Genomic DNA, 19,842 nt, shown 5'->3' with positions numbered 1-19,842 from the left:
CTCGCTTTGCTTCCCGAGGCCCGCACCGGCCGCCCTAACAGAACCGCTGACCCCTCCGGCTGAACTCTTGAACCCGCGGCCCGCGCAAAGGCCAACCGCGCCTCCGCACCGCCTCGGCCCGGCCCCGGCCCGGCCCCGCCACCGCCCCCGTCCGCCCGTGACGTCACGAGCCAACGGCCACACCTCGCCCACCCCGCGCCCGCGCCCTCCTCCCTGGGGCTCCGCCCCGCCCCGCCCGGAAGTCTCGCGGGATTATGCTAAGGAGCCGCCGCCGCCGCCCCGCCCCTCGGCTCCCTCCCGCCCTGCGCGTCCATCTGGGTGGGTGCGTGAGCGAGGGCGAGCGCGGGCCGCGGTGCGCTGTGGGATACGGCGGTATATAGTCTATCCTCGGCGCGGCGATAGCGAGGGGGTCAGGCGGGAGTGGGGCATGAAGATGGCGGACGCCAAGCAGAAGCGGAACGAGCAGCTGAAGCGCTGGATCGGCTCTGAGACCGACTTGGAGCCGCCCGTGGTCAAGCGTAAAAAGACCAAGGTGAAGTTCGACGACGGCGCCGTCTTCCTGGCTGCCTGCTCCAGCGGGGACACGGAGGAGGTGCTGCGGCTGCTGGAGCGAGGCGCCGACATCAACTACGCCAATGTGGACGGGCTCACCGCGCTTCACCAGGTCGGTGCGGCCGGGCGGGCAGGGCGGGGGGCGAGGCCTGCGGGGCGTCCCTGCGGGAAGCGGCCGCGGGGGAAAGGGCCGGCGGCGGCGGCGGCTCTCCCCTCCACTGGGGGGTGTTGGGGCGGGGAGGGGCCGCGGGGCGGGAGGTGGCGGGGAGCGGGGTCGGGCTCGGGGGCGGCGGGGGAGTGGCCGTGTGGCGGGGCCTCCGCTCTGGAGCCTCCGGGCGGGCTCCGGGCCAGCTCGGGAGGGTGAGGGGCCGGTTCCCCTCCTCGTTGCAGGGCCCTCCTGGAGGTACCCCCGCCTGGGTCGGGGTGCGGGCCCCGCCCGAGCCCCCCGGGAGCTCCCGGGGCAGGGCCGCAGGTGAGGGGAGGCGCTCGGCGGGGTCGGTTCCCGCTGCCGCCGCTCCCCGCGGCGGTTTCCGGCTTCCTCCGTCCGTCCGGAGGTTCGGCTGCGCTCGGGCCGATGAAAGCCTCCTCCTCCGTGCGCGGGGAGAGCCGGGCCGTCCTCCGCCAGCCCGTTTCCGAGGGGAAACTCGCGATTTGTGCCTAATAGAGAAACGCGTGTCGATAACAGCCCGCTTCTCTCCCGAGCGATGGCTTCTGCCGCAGTGCGCGAGCTGAAGTTGAAGGGGAGCGGGGCTTTTACAGCCTTCCTCCGCGTGTCGGAGAGCAGTGCGACGAAGCCGAGTGGCTTTGTTCGGGCGTGGGTGTGTGGCCGGGGCTGCTGCCGCCCAGGGGGAGCTTCACTCGGGGCAGGGGAACGGCGGGGAGACGGGCTGTGAAAGTTTCCTCAAAATGGATGCTTTGTGCACGCTGAACTTCATAGCAGTCTGATTGGAATCTCAAAACGTTAGCCAAATAAGGAAAGGCTGTGGCAATCCGGAGATAATGCGGGTTTGCCTGAATAGTTCTTCTTTTTCTAGGAGGCCAAAAGCTTCCCCACAGTATTAAATTCCCTGGATAGCTAAAAAGTAGAAATATATAGATTATACGTATGTATCTTTGACGGGCCAGGTTATCATTCTGAAGTTTAGAACTTGTTTGCTAGTTCAGGAGGAAGAATAAGATTGAGATGTGGGTTGACCATGTTGCAGTCTTCCCAAAATGGTCAAGTGAGGTAATTGGGACACTGTTATATTGCACTGTACTTAAACAAAAATGAGGTGGTGAACTCAATGGGTGTTATCCTACCCGTATAGACATCCGGGGATGTGAATTTCTACAAATATAAGTTGCTCTTTAGCAATAAAGAATAGAATCCAATTCTGAATATAAGATACAAAATCTTGCTGGTTTTTGCTCTGTTTCCTGTGTATGTCATTGCTTGTTTGCCAGCGTAAGGTTTGCTTTCAGTTGTGAACTCAACTGGAAGAATGACTGCGTTGTGGTTAAGGCTGTCAGAGTGTTACTGCAGCAGGCTTGCCTGACTTGAGGCTACCCTGTTGCTCACAAGCCTGGTTTTGTGCATTTACTCTTCTCTAATCAGGTTATGATTGCTTTGTGCTAGAAGGGATCTCAGTATTAGAAGTCATTCCTTAACTGGTTAGATCGTTGGATCCGCAAGTCTCCGACTGCGCACCAGCGATTGGTGGGCAGGGATGATGTCTGACTCGACACCCTGAGAATGAGAGGTGAATGATGATGTTTTTCTCCATGAAGTATAAATAGCATTTTTCAAAGTGATTTTGATGTTACGTACAGCGAAGCCCACGTCAGAATTACTCTGCTGTTATTCTGCCTATCTTTTTACCTATAGATAGTTTGCGGTTTGAAAGGGCAAAGTCTAGTAGAATAAAGATTTACACTGCTAAAACTCTGCTTGCTCTCCTGCACTCTCTTGTAGTGATAACAGAGAGCTTTTTCTGGTCTTACAATATTAAAAGCAAATAAGAAGATCAGTTGCGAGATGCTAATCCTCTTGAGGCAGCCGAGGCATCTTATGGTTTGTGTGCTTTTCTTTGTTGTGGTTTTTGCTGTTCTTGTTTTTGTTTGTTTTGTTTTCTTTTTTTTTTTTTTTTTTAAGACAACGAGGGAGGATAGCAAAATAACAAACCTCTTCCCATGACTGCTTTGTTACTTCATTACCATCAGGATTTTTAATGTGTTATATGAAAGGTGAACATCATGCGGTATGCCGTCTGTAATACGGTTTCATTTAATCCGATTTGGTTATGGAATAAAACAAAGCTGTATCTGTTCCCAAAGGATACTCTTCAAAAACTGGTCACTTCTCCTGACAGCTCTAACATCAATAGCGTTGAAGTCCATTTTGTTGAAAACTACTGTCCTTGCTGTTGCGTTGCTGCTTGTTGTTGTTGTCAATTTCCTTGTACACTGTATTGCTTTACAGGAATGAATTTGTTAGCGGGGACAGAGTGACCCTACCTTCTTTGGGTAGGGTTTAATTTTGCATTTAATATTTTTTTGCAGTTATTGAGGGCAAATTCATAGAATTACGGAATGGCTTAGGTTGGAAGGGACCTTAAAGATCATCTAGCTCCGGTGCTCACATTCTGTGTCTGAATGTTTAATTCTGCTGCCGTTCAGCTTTGTTTTTCCTGTAACTTCTGTATATATCTGGAAAGGGTTTAAACTGTGTCTTTTTGTTGTCTCCGCAGCCTGAGTGGTTGGAGGTGCTGAAGGAAGAAGTGCTATTAATACCGAAATTCAGATCTGATCCTTATTGGAGCATCACGTTTTGTTACTAGAGCAATTAGCTGGACTTCTCCCATTTCAGTGGGGTAGAATATCAGAAAGCTTTATGTAGGTCTGTTTCCGTTAATGTGTACAGGGGGAAGAAATTCCTGTTGGCTTGGTAGCTTGTGAGGAATGGGAAGAGCATGTGCAGGTTCTTCTTTCATCTCTTGTCAGTGCCACTGTGTAATCTTGTATGCTTTGCTGTGCAGAGACAAGTGGACTTAGTGCGTTACGTTTGAGGGCATATATTGAGTTCTAAAAAATAAATCTCACAGAACTGAGGAACAAACTTGTTATTAGATGACATATTTCTGTATGTCGTGTTGGATTCAGATATCATTCTCTTCCTTCAAGAACTTTTTTAGCATACGTTCAGGTTAGACATTCAGCATTAAGGATGAATTTGGGTACGTAACTTATCCATTTATAGGAGAAAGTATGTAATGTAGGATATTGCAGGAAGATACGCATTCTATTATAATATCTTGCGTACAAACATGTATATAACATGTCTGGAAGACCAGAAAACCTATCTGTAAATTTAAGTTTGAAATTCGCATTGAAAGTCTGTTCAATAAACTTGGTTTTTAAGTTGATAATGTTCATAATACTATGTTTCCTGGCAGTTGTCACACAGGGTGAGATCCAATGTACAGATAGTGCAGCCTTTCTTATCTGCTAGAACAGTTGAACTGGAGAAAAACGGCCTGAAGGTGAGCTGTGATCTCACAAATTAATGGTTTCTGCAGAGAAGGGAAATGTGGCATATTCTGAAATAAGAAGAGGTTGTATGGTTTTTAATAAAACCTAGTCTCTTCTAGAGCATACGTATGTATTTATTAAGAATGGAATTCAATTCTGTCCTCTTAAAGGCTCAGCACCTGTCTTTCCTCAAAGCGTTTGGATTCTCTCCCGTTCTCATTTCTTGCACTCTGTGAAAGAGGACTTATTTGCTCATGCTGCTTAAGTGAGTGAAAGCAGTTTAGACAGAAATTGCACAGAACTTGTTCAGGAAGGAGGAACAGGGCCTTTCTGAGCAGCAGCACGAGAGGTCTGCGTGTACTGGGGAGGGTCTGATGTGAGTGGGTTTCTGGATTTCATGCATGTGCCTCTCCCCTGGGAGCATGGGTGTGTGCTGTGGAGTACCTGCCTGCTCCTGAGAAAGAAGGCAGCTGCACTTAGGTATGTGTGTATGAAAACTTAGGCAGCTTGCTTTTTGGCTACCCTCTTCCTTTGTGGCAGCTCAGATTTAGTAGGCGATAGCTTGGTTTTTGGACTCTGGGGAGGAAGATGACTACTGCAATCTCATCCCATCATGAGGCATGGAAGATGCTTTGCTGCTGCTCTTCCCTGCCTGGGAGGGTGCTGTGCTTGGAAGAGTGGTGTTGTCCTGGCTGTGCACAGGGATCACTGAGCATGCCAGGTACTGTCAGTGGTGAAGGCTGAACAAGAAGACTGCCTAACCCGTAATGGAGAATTTGTCCTCAGTGTGAAGGAGCACACAAGCCATTGAGCAGTTTCCCAAAGGCTATTCCTTCTTTCTGTTGTGAATATCGGTGTTTTCCTGCAACTCTCCAAGTAATAAATAAACACATGAAATTGACTGTTTGGTCCACTTTATAACAGTTTACAGATATGCAGTATGCAATGATAAATATAGTTTTTTAGTTGATGCTGTTGATAATGGTGGTTTGCATTTGTTCATCAGTTCTAACTAAGATGCTGAGAAACAATTTACAAGTGTTTCATGGAATGCTCATTCTTATTAACCAGTGAAGGACAATTTCTGTTGTCCTTCAGTCCCGTGCTTGGGTTTTACTTCTTGGGTTCTTCTTCCATGAGGGGAGCTTCTTCAGTAGTTTAAATGAAAAATTCTGTTAGGGCTCCTGGTGGTATGGTTGTAGTTACCTGAGTATGGTAATAGGGTACAGTTACAGTAGGCATCAACTATCACCTTTGTTATGATCACTTTTCCAACAGGAGGTGGAAAAGGATTGTAACTTTTATCTGCTCTGGATCCCATTGCCTTAGGACTAGATAGAGGGCATTAAGACTGTACTTTTTGACAAGTGATAACACAGGTCATATATTTGTGCTGAGGTCACAGCACGCAGGGCATGTCAAATCATAAGAGCAAAGAGCAGGTTGCTACCATCTTAAATCTCCAGGGTGTTTGCATCTTGGCAGCAGCACCCAAGAACCAAGGATAAGGAAGGCATGGAAATAGTTCAAAGCTATCTTGGTAACTTCCTAGCTATGACTTCTGCACTGCTTCTTTTGGGGGGGTAGAAATATTACTGCATGCTATGTAGCTGTTGATTTTCTAAGGCTATCAAGGAGAACTTCCTTTTGTGCATAAAGATTTTGTCCTTGCCAGGAACTTAATGTCTAAAACCTCCTTCTCAGAGAAGAAGAAGCTTTCCACCCACACAGCCCCCTAGAACTCTTGTAGGTGGTACACAGATGAGAACTTTAGTCGTTGTTAAGCTTGTATTACATTATCCTGGCTTGTTTAATTCTCCAACTTACAACAAAGCAAAGAGAAAACGAATCCTGAAATAAGTGTAATGTTGACTTCAGTAAGTGATTAAACTACAGAGACACATTCATTTAAAATCCCCTTTGTAATGGGAGTTGGTTCTTGTGTGGGCTATGGATCCTTCACTCCATAGTTTCAGTACGTAGGTTCCAGTTTTACAGTAAGTACTTGTTAACTTCCTACTGATCGTGTCATCTGAGATTTTGTTTTTTGCACCCTTTGAAATGGAGGCAAGAGGAGAAAAAAAACAAGTGATTGTTTGGAATGTACTTTAAATATAACAGTGGAAATTTTAAATGCTGCATTTAGAACAATTGTTTCCTTTATTATACCAAGCAGAAAAGAAGTAACAGTCTTTTTGCCCTTCTAGGTTTCTTATCTCCTGTCTGCTCTGCCAAATTTGAAGCCAGAATTTTTATTTATTTAAATAGTTTTGATTGCTATGGATGTTGTTCACAGACAGAACATTGAAATGAATTCTAACACCTGTCAGTTATGTTGTTTAAAGCAATTTCCTTTGTTTATCAGATTCATTACACTTATTCATCTAGTCATGCTGTAATAGTTCCACATTCAAAGCTTTATCATCTGAATTGTTATCTGTCTCCCAGAAGTGTAATGGTCAGGGACAATTTCTACTGGTCTCTATCTATGAATTCCACTGTAGCATTAACATTGCTTTTACAGTAGAGCTTTATCTATGGTTTTGTATGTATTCTGACATATACTTGGTATCTTAGAATATTCCTTTCATGATGAATCATCAAAAGCACCTTTTGAGAGTAGGTATGAGCAATTGTAAGTGTTAATAAATCTGACGTGAGCATGCTTGCTTTGAAGCCTTTTTGATCTTGACATCTTAATAGCAAGTTTCTTGATTGCCATTTTGTTACTACTTAGCAAATGAGAAATTTTCAATTTATTAGCTGGATCTGAGGTTAGGAGATGGAGGCACTATAAATCATTAGTAGAGATATGACAGAAGTGTTCCAGCTTAGAATCTGCTTAAGGGTATATGCTAAATTTTAGTTGGAACAGATGGTTTGACAGGCTCTTGGCCAGTCCTGTGCTTGTTTATCCCTTCATGCATGCTCTCTATCATCTTATGTGGGCTAGTAAGGCTCTGCAATCCACTCAAAACTTAAGCCCAGTACATTTCTTGCTGCTTTCTGTACAGTTGTCTGTTTTGAGGCTGAGCTGACAAGATTGAGGAACATGCACGTGTTTATTGAAATAAATTTATCCAAGAGTATGTTCAGATGAGTTAGATACACTAATAATACACAGTAATTTTGAAATGAAATGCAGTTGTAAATTTGGACTGCTGCAGCACGGTGACATCCTTCTGGGACTTTTGCAACCAAGAAATTGTGAGCCATACCTTGTTACTGCTGTACTACCAGTGTGTCGTATGTGGCAGGTAGGAGATGCAGCGTATGAGGATGCTTAGCCAACAAACCTGTCAGTGCTTAACAATGTTTCTGTATTGATCTGTAGGACTGTAGAAATGCCTATTGGAATGCAGCTGCGAGGCAGTTGAAACTATTGGTAAGCTGGGCAGCTTCTTATGCTGCTGGATGGGTGGAGACATTCCATGCTGCTTTTTCCCTATATGCATTCCTGAAATGGCAGTCGATGGAAAGCATGGCATAAGAGTGGCGGCATTCCTCAGCTGTTTCTTTTCTAGTACTTTCAGGAGTATAAGGATAGAACAAGAAATCAAAAGATGATCAGGATACTGGATGGGGGTACATATGTTTTGAGAAATACATTTATATGTAGCTATATATTATAAATACATGATTATTCTTAATGCTTTATTTTGACAAGACTTGGTACCCAGCTTTTATTGCGTGGGGTTATTTTTTTTGTTGTTGTTTATTTTCTAGAACACAGATTCAACCACTACGTTTATCCTGCAAACATTGAGTCTTTAACTTATAAAAACAATTGTAACAATATGATAAAGTTTTTGAACAAGGCAGTTTCCTTTTTATGCATGAAAATTAGCTCTTCCCTCCCTTAACAATACATTTCTTAGGCTAATGGCTTCTGAAAGTCTGTTACTATGGATGAGGAGAGGATTTGGCTTTAAGAAGGTGGCAGAACACCTCTGAAGAAAGAAGTTGGCTTGCCAGTGTAGCCTCATTTTGGGCCTACGCAGTGAAATAGCAGTAGGTTTGTTTTCAAGGCTACATGTAAGTAGTACTGATATTACTGTAGCTTCATGCAAATGTTTTACATTTTAACTAAGGCTACTACAGAATCATATACTGTGGTTCCAAACTATCTGTAAGCAGTGGCTGTTAGAGACAACTTCAGTTTTGAAACTTTATTTCAGGGGCCAAGTTTCACAGATTTCTTCAGAATACTTTTTTAATTAAAATCAGACTGAAATATCCTTCTGTTTATTTTGAGTCTGTGATGATAAAGTATGGCCTTGAGTGTAAACTGTGGCAGTTATCTTTGTCGCAATCAGTTAGACAGCAGGTAGTGATTGCTACCCAAGCTTTAGTTCTCAGGTGATCGTTTAGTTTCTTGTTTTACTATCCAAATAATCAAGTGGAAAAGTAGCCCAAGCACCGTGTGTACGTACTTGAGTATTTGAGGTTTCTTCTGAAACATAAGGCCAGGACTTGTATGGAGTTCCCTGATGTGCACCTAAAATATTTATATGCCACTGTTTGTGGACTTATTTTCCTGTTACTTTTTCTTTCAGTTTCTCTGTAAAATGACTAAGATGAGCTGGCAACGCAAAACCTGTTTGTTAACAGTTCTGCTTCAAGCTTTTAGTAATGACTTACCTAATAACTTTTTTTCTTGGAACCTCACATGTGAGTATTTTTCTGAGGCAAAATGATAGCATGGCAATAAAGGTAAATGCAGCTGATGGAAAGCGTGCGCTTCTGCATATGCTGTCAGTGCTGCCTTCTGAAATACTTACACAGGATGAAGGCTGCATTGATGAGCTGCATTCCTCTGTCAAATCTGAGATCCTTGCAGGCCTCTTTTGAAACCAGAATACTGTCTAGGAATTCTGGCTCTGAAACTTTGGGTTTAGAATTGTCCTGAAATTTGCTGCAGCATTCCTGGTTGAAAACCTGTAATTCCATTACTGACATAGGAAAAATGGTTATTTAAACGTTAGAGAAGATGTCATCTCAAGTTTGAACAAGTGTTGTTTGCCATATGTTTATGAATACATGCAATTATACATAAATACAAAAAAAAAAAAAGCTTTAATTACATGTGTAATCTTAATGAAAACAGTTAAGTTTTCATAAGTGCCTTCCTCTTCCCTCACCCAAATCCTGGAACTGAAGTAATCCAAAGCTATTGATCTTCTCAGTTGATCTGAAATTTCATTCTCTCTCCTGTAGGAGTTTTGTATGCCATAAGTAATTAACAGTGTTTTTTTAAAAAAAAAAAAGTTTAAAAAATTCCAACCTGAAAGTTGTTGTACTCATCTCAGTGTATGTCTTTTTAGGAAATGTTTCCTATCTGACCTGGTACTTTATGTGCCTACCTTGCTGAGAACTTGGGCAAAAATGAATTGCCTTATGTTTTAATCAGAGAAGACTGGGATGATAGCATTGTTATTTAGTAGTTATGCCACTACTATCAAATTATGCCATCAAGCAATGTAAAACAGTGCTTTTAGAAAGCTGACGAGGCTTTCAATTTGCCACCACTGGTTATGTTCAGCAACTTGAATTATTTTAATCTTTAATGATATCTTTTTCACAAGTACTATTTGCTTTGCTGCGGAGTCTGTGGAAAATAGCATAACACTGTTAAGAAGTGCCTGGTTTTTTTCTGGCTCCTTGCTGCCTCTAGAATAAGAGAAAAATTTTCTCCAGCTAGTATGTAAATAGTTCCAGGTGTAAACAGACTGAATATGAAACTCGGGGAAAAATCTCGAATCACTTATAGAACATAATAGCTTGTGAAAAGGAAGTTCTCGGAGGAGCTGCGGTTGGAATTCAGGAAGAGGCTGTGTTGGGAAATTCATGCTTTGGCAACACATCCCTGTACAGGATGCAACTGTAGATACTGCTGTGAAGTATGGGAATGTGAGCAGCCTCTCACTGTTTCTGTGTAGGAATTCTTGTTAAAAAGATGTAGTGCTTGCTTTTCTGATTCTGTTTACTGAAAATAGGGTGAGAGATTAGGGGTTTTTACCCTTTTCCTTGATTTCCTTTGGAGAGTTATTTTTGAACTCGATTATCCTAGCACTGTATGTAGCTGTCTTTCTCTTAAAACTAGTAATTCCTGACTAATTCCTTGCTGATGGGCTAGCATTTCACAAATGAATAGCAATGATAATTTAATTTCATAAGCCTGAGTTTGGAGTCAATATGCTGTTCTAGTGTTTAAGCAATGTTGAAGACAGCGTTGTCTTACAATGAGGTTATGTTAAATTAATGCAGACAGAATACTTTCTTTTTTCTCCTGCACGGTGACCCCTGCTTTGCAAAGTGTTAGTTGTAGCCAGTTTGCTTCCATTGACCAGGAAAAATACTCGGAGTCAGATGCTGTTTACAGGGTGTGAGGTAAATGTGTTATGTTAATACTAACATACAGAGGCAGGACAGTCTGTTAATTGTAGCCTTTTCATTTTCATGAAGGAAAGCATGCAAGAGGGAGGAAAACGTGCAAGAGAAAGTATTTATGTAACTGAGGAAAAAACTGTCCTCAGTTAACTGTCCTTTTGCCTTTTTTATCTCACAATTCATCTGTGACAGCTTCAGCTATACTACCTGCTGTACTTACAAAACCAAAACCACCTTAGATACACTCAGTGGACTCCAGCAATTAAATTCTTACACTGCTTTTCCCTTACAGTCTTTGGGAAAGCAGAATCATGCTATATTGAGAGGTCTAAACGTAAGGCAGGTGAAGTCTGTTTGGAGCCAGAAAATATGCATTGTAAGCTTCACATACCGGGTGATTCCATGGTACTGTCTTAGTATGCCTCAGAAGGACTGTTTTGATTCATCTTCTTGCTAGCTGTACGCTAGCTAATACTCAGGTTTAGTTTGATGGTTTGGGTCTTGTTTAAGGCTAGAGGCTTCCCCAAATATTTAAATGTCATATTGTCTTCAGTGTGAACTTTGTGCTCAAACATGTCGTTTCCCTTTTCCCTGTGAGGAAAAACTGCCACCCTGAACAAGCTTTACTAAAGATTAGTAAGAATATCTACTATGGTTTTGAGTAGAATACAGTGCGTGTGTAAAATTACTTCTGGAGTTGTGGTAACTTTTTCCCTCAGTCAGCATTTTCAGTTCACAGTTCATGAAGGTAAGGTCAAACAAATGTAAAATATAATTAGCAGCTACCACATTCAGGACCTGGTTATACTTGGTAAGATAATTGCAGTGTTATAACTGGTTAAGTAAACAACTTATTTTGTGTGTACCAATCAAAGTTTAGTAGATGTGAACTTAATTTGTGGAGTCTGAGTAGGATGTTGTGTCCAGGTCCTGCAGTATTTGTCAGACTTCCATGCAAAGTGCTATTTAAACTCATTTTCAATTTCTCAACCTTAAACTCAACCTTTCAATTTCTGCTGAGGACTATAGGTTTCTCACTGAAGTTAAAATATCCCACTGTAACAACGAGTTATCAAGTTGTTGTTTATCCTATCACCAATATGGGACAAAAAAATCTCAAAATGAGAGGGGTGCACATTGGGAGAGGTGTCACATTGGGTGACGTTCTGTGTGGAGCTGGCATCTATTTGTTACTACAAGGAAATCACCACCATGAATTGCTGTACCTGTGAGCAAGTTACTGTAGGTTTTTGGAGCCTAATTGATAGGAGACCCTCTAGCATAAGGAACACAGCAGTAGGCAGGTCTTTCTGGATGAACATGAAGCAGTTCCTGAGGGAAGATCAGTTGTTCAGTGTTAAGTGGAATCTTGACTCACAGTAAGGTTACAAAAGCTTGAAGACTCTACAAAAACAAAGTACTTGATTAACCGAAGTGGTGACTTTTAAAAGCTATGGAAGCTCTTAAAAGAGAATGCCAAACAGAGTAACTGCCTTGTCATGTCAGGTGTAAATGCTGAGTTAAAACGTGGAAACAGAAAAACTGACACGGAGAACTTGCATAATGGAAGTCTCCCAAAATGTTTTTCCATTTTAATTATTTTTGCAAAACAATGATGTTTAACTACGGTATTGCTGAAGGGTGAAAGTGTGAATGGGGGGGGAGGGGAGGATTCCAATAAAAGTAGTTGTAGTTTTCTGATAAGAAGCCTTGTTTACATCAGAGCCATAGGTGCATCACTGATACAGCTTACTAACTGCACAGGTATGACTCAAGCGCTTGCTTGAAAGAGCTGATAGCTAATTTCCTCTCTTCTGGAGTTCCTCCAGGGACTTTGTCTCTGCAACATTTTGTTTACCTGCACATACAGCAACTTTTTTTTTTTGGCTTTTTTTGCAAACATTTGGACTCTTAATTTGTCTACTTTGAGGACTTCTTACACTTCTGTAATTAGGTAGGTAATAAATAATATTAGATGAGTTAAGTTTGGAAGGATTTTCTTGCTATTTTTCCCTTTTCTTTGGCTTTGTCATGTTCCCCTGTTGCAGATACTATGTTAGATAATGTTAGTTATTTTCATTCTGTCAATACTTAGAAGCTGTTGCTTTATGCAGAATTTAAGAATATAACAGCTTAAGTCAGCTGATCTGGGTGGTTCTGTTGCAGCTCAAACCCTAAACATTACTTAAGGTTTAAAGAGTTTTACAACCTTTTACTACCTAGCCAAGCCCTCTGTTTTTAAAACAAAGGTGATTTAAAATTTGACTTCAAATGGGTGGCATTTGAACTCAAGTGGCTGACTGTAAAGCTGATGAATATCATATAATGAATAGTAGTAAATTGCTGAATTTGTTATTGAGACAGTTCTGTATCTTGTTTTTGATAGCTGCCTTAGATTTATGAGACCCATGCTGCATGTGGTTGCGTAAGCTGCTCTTGGAAGAAGATCTTGAGCATGGGTGAAAGAGCGTACAAGGAAAGACGAGGTACAGAATATTACCCTGAGTGTAAGACAGAGCACTGACAGAGGCAGAAATTTGTTTTGAGTACAGATAAACAGCCCCTTTTTCTCATCTCCTTGTCTTTTTCTTTTGTGGTTTTTTTTGGTTTTTTTTTTTTTGGTCTTGCTCTGCTGGTTTTGTAGAAGCTGGGTCTTGATGGTTGAATTCTGTTGCCTCCTAACTTTTCCTAGTAGGAGTTGCTGGCTATGATTTTTGAGATATAAAACCAGACTCAGTTGAAGTTCGCATCTGTAGAAAGGTAAGCAAGTTTCTGGGGCTTATGGAAGTAGAGCATGTACCTTGCTTTGATTTCTTGCTCCACTGAAGATTTGTTGCAGGTTTACTTCCTTTCTCTGGTAATATCAGCGTCCATTGAAACACAGGATATTTACTTCTCTGCTCCTCTTGACTTCAAGTGGATAGATGACACCTCAGCTTCCCAAACCTGTGTCTTCATTATTAATTTCTCTGGAATCTTTTTATCTTTACTGCACAGTGGCAATAGGTGAGGGGCTATAAAGTCATCTATGAGAACTGAAGATTTTGGTGAACTTCTGCTTTTTCGTTTACGGTTTGCTGATCATGAAATGTCTGCAGTCCTTTCTTGGAGTGTTGATTCTTTGAGAATATTGATCACTGTTAGGCAGTCTGCCTTCTTAATCTCAGGTATTTCTGGGTAAAGCCTGACTCTGTCTTTAGAAGTAATTATAAAATCCTTTTTTAATTTGTAAGTTAAGATGCAGATAGTCTGCCTATTTGGGCTGCAGCTTACAATTTTCTTTTTCCCACAGTTGTCTTTTTTTCTCAGTGTAAGATTTCAAGTTTCAGGTACTTGTGACTGAGTTTTATCAGAACTTGATTCTGTGCTTGGAGAGGGGAGAAAAGCTCTAACAGTCTGGTGGATATTGTGGAAGGTTATTAGTCTCTTGGAGGAGAATAGGATTCCCTGCTGTAGTTAAACAAAAGATAAAACTGTTGCCAACTCAAAAGAAGATAATGAGTAAAGGAAATGTCTTGCTTCTGAGATTACACTGATGTGTGAGAGGTAAGCAGCAGACTGTTGGTGGCCTGTTGGAATAACTGGAGAAAGTCAATTTGCCTGCTCCTTCTTCATAGAGTGAATGAGAACAGCACTTAATTTGTGAAATTACACCTTGGAGTTGGCACAGTGTCAAATAGAACTATAATTAGGCAGCTGGTTAATGACCAAATGAACTGGTCAGTTGAACTGGTCAGTCATACCAACAGAATCCTTTCTTCAACCACCAAGGCCAGTAGTTCTGGCTACTGTCCTATCTTGACAGGGAATACGTATTCTCAGGCATGTTTAACCTGAGGCTTTTGACTAGTCATCAGGCTGATGGCATGGACTCTATCAAAGTTATTGTCCACAAATGCAAGAATCAAAGGGAAATGCTGTGATCCTGTTGAGTAGGGGACAGGAAAATGTTATATAAGACTGATTATGATAAATGCCATAGAACTTGCAGTGTAAAGTAAAGCTCAGTGGAAACAGAATCATAGAATGGCCTGGGTTGGGAGGGACCTCAAGGATCATGAATCTCCAACCCCCCTGCCACATGCAGGGCCACCAACCTCCCCATTTAATACTAGACCAGGCTGCCCAGGGCTCCATCCAGTCTGGCCTTGAACACCTCCAGGGATGGGGCATCCACAGCCTCTCTGGGCAGCCTGTTCCAGCACCTCACCACTCTCTGTAAAGAACTTCCCCCTGACATCCAACCTAAATCTTCCCTCCCTCAACTTAAAACCATTTCCTTTAGTCCTGCAGTTATTAACCCTTTCAAAGAGTTGATTCCCCTCCTGTTTGTAGGCTCCCTTTAGGTACTGAAGGCTGCAATGATGTCACCCCGCAGCCTTCTTTTCTCCAGGCTGAACAAGCCCAGTTCCTTCAGCCTGTCTTCAAAGGGGAGGTGCTCCAGTCCCCTGATCATCTTCATGGCCCTCCTCCGGACCCTCTCCAACAGTTCCCTGTCTTTTTTGTACTGGGGGCTCCAGAGCTGGACACAGAGCTTCAGATGGGGTGTCACAAGAGCAGAGTAGAGAGGGACAATCGCCTCCTTGTCCCTACTGGCCACCTCTCTTCTGATGGAGCCCAGGGTGCCATTTGCTTTCTGAGCTGAAACCTTTTGTTGAAGATGCTGTAGTCATAAGTAACTGTGAAGAACAAAAGTTAAGTTTTGCAACAGCACTAAATGTCCTTTATCAGTAAGTATTGAGAAGTGATAGATAAGAGTAAACTCAGAATGCTTGTTATTACTTGTCTAATTTTCAAGTTCTTCAGAAGAGTTTGAGTTTCTAATCCATTGCCTTTGTTTACAGAACTTTTTGTTCCGATCCAAAGAATGGTAATATATCTTTACAGTGGTGGTTGTGGGGTGTATGGTTTCCTCTGTCCCCACCTCAAGTTTAAACACTCTTGAATGGTTTTTTAATAGCTTTTGGGAGGAGGCATTTCAACATCATGTATTTTATTGACTGTTGTGGAATCTCAAGCTCAGGACTGAATAGGCAGATGGGTACTAAAACCTCTTGATATCTAGTTGTGATGTAACTGATGTGCAATATCTCCATGTCATTATTTAATCTCAATACTTAATGCTTAACACTGCTTTTACTAGAGTTTTAACTGCCTTGGTGACCTAACAGTACAAATGCTTAGCAGATTAGGAACACTCTTCAGCTGCAAAACAAATAGTTAAAATTCTGGCTTTGTCTCTGAAACGTTTAATGTAATAAATGTTGACAGCATTCTTTTTTGAGCTTGGTTCAGGTGACTCTTTTTTTCTGTATAGAAGGATGTTCAAATTGGCAAGCTTTAACTTTGTTCTAATTGTTTGTATTGAGTTTGACCTGTGACTTTGGCATACATGGCACATTGAATGAAAGAATTATGATTTTTCTTTTTTTTTTGCACTGTCATAATTCCTTTTTTTCTTTTATGCAGGCAGATATCACGCTTTGTACTTCCACTAGGTACAATAAGCCACTAATCTTTGAGTCCTTCTGTGGGATGGATGAGGGTGGATGTTCTGTACTTACTAAATTGATTTGTTCATGCTGCTGAATTTTGAAGATAGAGGAAATGTCTTTTGAATGTTGTGAAACCAAGATGTTTACCCACTGCTAGGTGGGACTGAATATTAACTTCATCCAGCACTTGAGCTAAAAGTGCCTGAAGCAGATGTAAAGTTGTCCAGTGGTAGCTGAAGCTCTGTGGTAAGATTTAATACAGCTTCTTCGGCTGAAGTTCTAGTACATTTGCTTTGATGAAGTTTGATTGTTTTTGTGCATGTACTAGCACAAGCAGATCTGTCAGCTGGTAAACTAACCATGGTGTATAATCAAGTATAGCCAGATTGCTCTGACCTCCTGCAAGCCGCTCTCCTAAAATGGAAATTATTCATTTTGCATTTGGAAATTGGAGCCAAGCAGCTGTGAATTCCAGGAGAGAAATACTGAGGCAAATTCATAACTTTACTTACGTTCAACAACCAAAGGACAGTTGATTCCACCATTTGCTACTGTTTTTTCTTCTGTGAGTGAAACATCTTTTCCATGAAGTCAGCTTGTAGCTGTATGAGGTTATTGTTTAATATCTAAGTCTCTGTGGATTTTTGTGTTTATTTTGTTTTTAAAGCCTTTTCCTCATTGTTCTTTCCTTCCCTAACTTTTTCATTCTTTTCTCCAAAAGAGAATCTCTCACTATATACCACAGACCTTTACTTCTGTGGCTGCTTCCTTTAGTTATTTCGTATGCAATCAGATTTTCAGGCAGAATGGCTTGGAACTAGGATAGTTGGACAGCTTTGTGTATGCATGCAGTTTTCCTGCAGTAGTGACTGACTGCCTGCAGCCTGAGAGACAGGTAGGGAGTTGCTGAGGGACTACGTGCAAGTCAGAAACTGCTTAATTGTGAGTGCTTCTACCAGTCTGTGCTTCATTGTGGCTCAGCAGGAATCTTCGTGCCTGTATGGAAGGCTCCCTGTTCCAGTTTTGACTCAGCTTTGGAAATAAAGGACAAAACCTGTTTGAAATTGTAAGACTCCTGCGTAGTGGTCTGTGCTGTTCATGATGGGTTACTTATAAAACCATCTGAGTGATCTGAGACTTCTTAGTGTTAAGGGAAAGCTTGCTGTATGTTTGTATATGTTTAGGTGGGGATGTGATGCTAGCGCTGCATGAGGTGCTGCTAAGCAAAAGCAGAGCTGGGAGTTCATTCAGGCAAATATCAAGTGGGTCTCCTTACATGTTCTCAAGGGTCCTACATAAATGGAAAGAAAAATGATTAGTTTCATTTGAGTGTAATCTGTCATGCCTGGTAGCTGTATTCTGACCTCACCTTCAAAGGAAGAAAAACATTTTTGTGCCTTAAAACTGTAAAAAATTGAAAAACTCAACCCCAAAACTAATCTAATTGCATATATATGCAGAATGGCTGGGGTTCCTTCTGAGTACTGAAGTCACACTAGTAATTTATTTTCATGAAAAGTATCATTTTGGAGGATCATTGGAAAGCTGAAAGATGAAGTGTGGCATGTTTAAAAACTACTTTAAGGTGTCAACAAACGGAGATGAAGTGTTTTCTACTGGGCCTTGTCACCTAGAAGCTGCTGTTGCATGTTTTGTTTCAGGGAGTCAGTGCTGTGATGGTGGTGCTGCCTGCTGCTAGGAAGTGGTCTGCTTTTCAAGTATGTAACGCGTTGTAGAATCAGAGAATGGCTTGGGTTGGAAGGGACCCAAAGGATTGTCAGATTCCAATCCCCATGCCACAGGCAGGGCCACAACCTCTGGGGGGGAAAAAAAAAAGGGTCTTTAGACCCCTTCTTTTGAGTGGCTAGTGGAAGACTGTACCTTCAGATATTCTTATTCAGATACTTGAATATTCAGGTACTTGAGTATTCTTAGGTGGAATAAAGTAAGAGGGCATCTACTTCAAAAGAGATGGTTTATAATCTTTTTCATATCTTTTATTTATGAAGATCTAAGGAGTTCTACCTCCAGGTTCTTGGCTGTGGAAGGCATATCTATGGAGTCTAGATATTTACTGCAGTCAGGTACTGTATTCTGATTGACCTTTATTTTTTTTCAAGGCTACAAGGGGCAGTAAAGTGATCTTTGCTCAGGTCTTCTCTTAAATATGTTGTAGTAAACACAGTTTTGGAATACTGGTTGATATTTTACTGACCTCTGTAGCTTCTGGTGTGATTCTTCCCAATCCTGTGGAACCAAGCGAGAAGATTTACTCTAGTTGTGTGTGCAAGCTCATAGACTTCTCTGTGTTGAGAAGGGATATGTCTGTGCTCAGTCTGCTCTCAGACCTGGCAGAAGCTGTGCTTAATTTGGGTGGTCATAGGTTCTGGAAAGCATGAGGTAGGAAGAACAGAATGGAGAAGTGAGGGGAGGAACAGTGACAGTGTACAGAATGGTTGTGATGTTGAAAAGAGTAGTCATTTTGTTGTGCCAAATTATTCTTTGTTCTACAGAGCAGCAGTGTAAAATCCAGTATTTCACTCTTCAGTGAGTGGAAGGATTTAATTTATGAATTGGTTACTTTGCAGCTTTGTTCTAGATTTTACAGAAGTCTGTGCCTCAGATTGTCTTCTCGATTACTTGAGATTGCAGCTTGTGTTTGCAAAAGGAACCTTTTGGCTTTTTATAGTATAGAAAATGTGAAAACTTTAAAAGACAAGAGGCTGGAGGCTCTGGCAAAACAAAAAATCAATCTGAACATAATGAAAGCGTGGTTTAAACCATCTATACTGGATAGTCATGCTTGGAAGTTGATGCAGAAATTTGGATGCCCTAGATAGTTTTTCCATCGTGTCATTTATGGAGTTCCAGATCTCTGGTGGCATGCTGACTAATGCTCGATCTTTTTCTTTTTTTCCTCCCCTTTTGTGTGTGCTCCTGTTTCTGCTATGTCTAAAAAGGTGTGGATGTCAAAGGAGAAACTTTTTTCTTGCTCCCCAGATGTTATATTTCATCCAGAGATCTTGATTGGTGGCTAGGGCTCCTAGGAGTTACAGTAATACAGATACTAGGAAGTTGTGCTAAGTGTTTTACCAATTGTTCTTAGCCATAAACTGCCTGACAATACAGAGTGAGCAGAAATTCCTAATGAAACAACAGCTTCTCTTGTGTGAAGAGTCTGTACAGTCCTCTGAAGAAGTGGAAGACGTGCGAAATTTGGAGATAATGCAAGCAATATCAATTTCAAGATGAAGGAAAACAAATTTCTTGTCATATCATTCCATTAAAGGTAGATTGTACTCAGGTTGTATCTATACCTACAAATTTTGGGGAGCTATAATATTAACGAAGAAAAATGTATACTGTGTTTTTACTTTAATTAATTTTTCTTACCTGATGAATTAAATTTGAATAGTTGGGTAGGAGTAATTATTTAGAATAATTTTGCTATAACTCTTAAATGTATTGTCTGTGAAAACGGGCATAAATTCTAGCAAATGTGAAATTATCAGATGGTCTAAGCTGTATTTTTTTTCTGTAATAGTGTTTGCTTGTACTTAATGTAATGCCTATTAAAGAAGAATACACCATCTTGCTGTTATGAATTTTATTGGTAGTATTACAGAGCAGCGGACTTAGTTTGTAGTTTTTACTCAGTTTTCATTTATGTGTACATATATGCGTACACATAATACACATGTATTATTCATTTACTTTAGAATGCTAAGATTCTAAAGTAAGAAATTAAAACAGCTCAGTTAACTACCATCTAACCACTGTGATGTAAGGTGCCCACTGACATAGTTTAAATGTTGATTTGCTAATATTAATCCATAAGTTGGTAAAACTGTTATGATAAACTGTTTCTTCTTTAACATTAAGTATAAGTTCATAT

The 19,842-nt window shown here is 41.5% G+C and overlaps 1 protein-coding gene across 5 annotated transcripts in view; it reads left to right on the top strand.

The window, feature by feature from the left end:
* Window positions 1-314: 314 nt before the first annotated feature.
* Window positions 315-19,842, top strand: part of PPP1R12A (protein phosphatase 1 regulatory subunit 12A) — a 122,735-nt gene continuing 103,207 nt past the window's right edge. For 2 of the 5 annotated variants that reach the window (XM_042816129.1, XM_042816128.1), the window contains exon 1: window positions 316-664. In XM_042816129.1, the coding sequence (XP_042672063.1) occupies window positions 428-664 (237 nt within the window). In that variant the 5' untranslated portion in view covers window positions 316-427. Of the gene's footprint in view, window positions 665-19,842 lie in introns of all 5 variants that reach the window. The other 3 variants (XM_042816130.1, XM_042816127.1, XM_042816131.1) reach the window with 2 other exon arrangements.

Source organism: Centrocercus urophasianus, unplaced genomic scaffold (genome assembly GCF_019232065.1).
Source record: "Centrocercus urophasianus isolate 14NV4802_14NV808 unplaced genomic scaffold, USGS_Curo_1.0 seq_15, whole genome shotgun sequence".
NCBI classification, from domain to species: Eukaryota; Metazoa; Chordata; class Aves; order Galliformes; family Phasianidae; genus Centrocercus; species Centrocercus urophasianus.
Note: the sequence above shows the minus strand (reverse complement) of the source record. Positions and strands in the feature narration are given on the sequence as shown.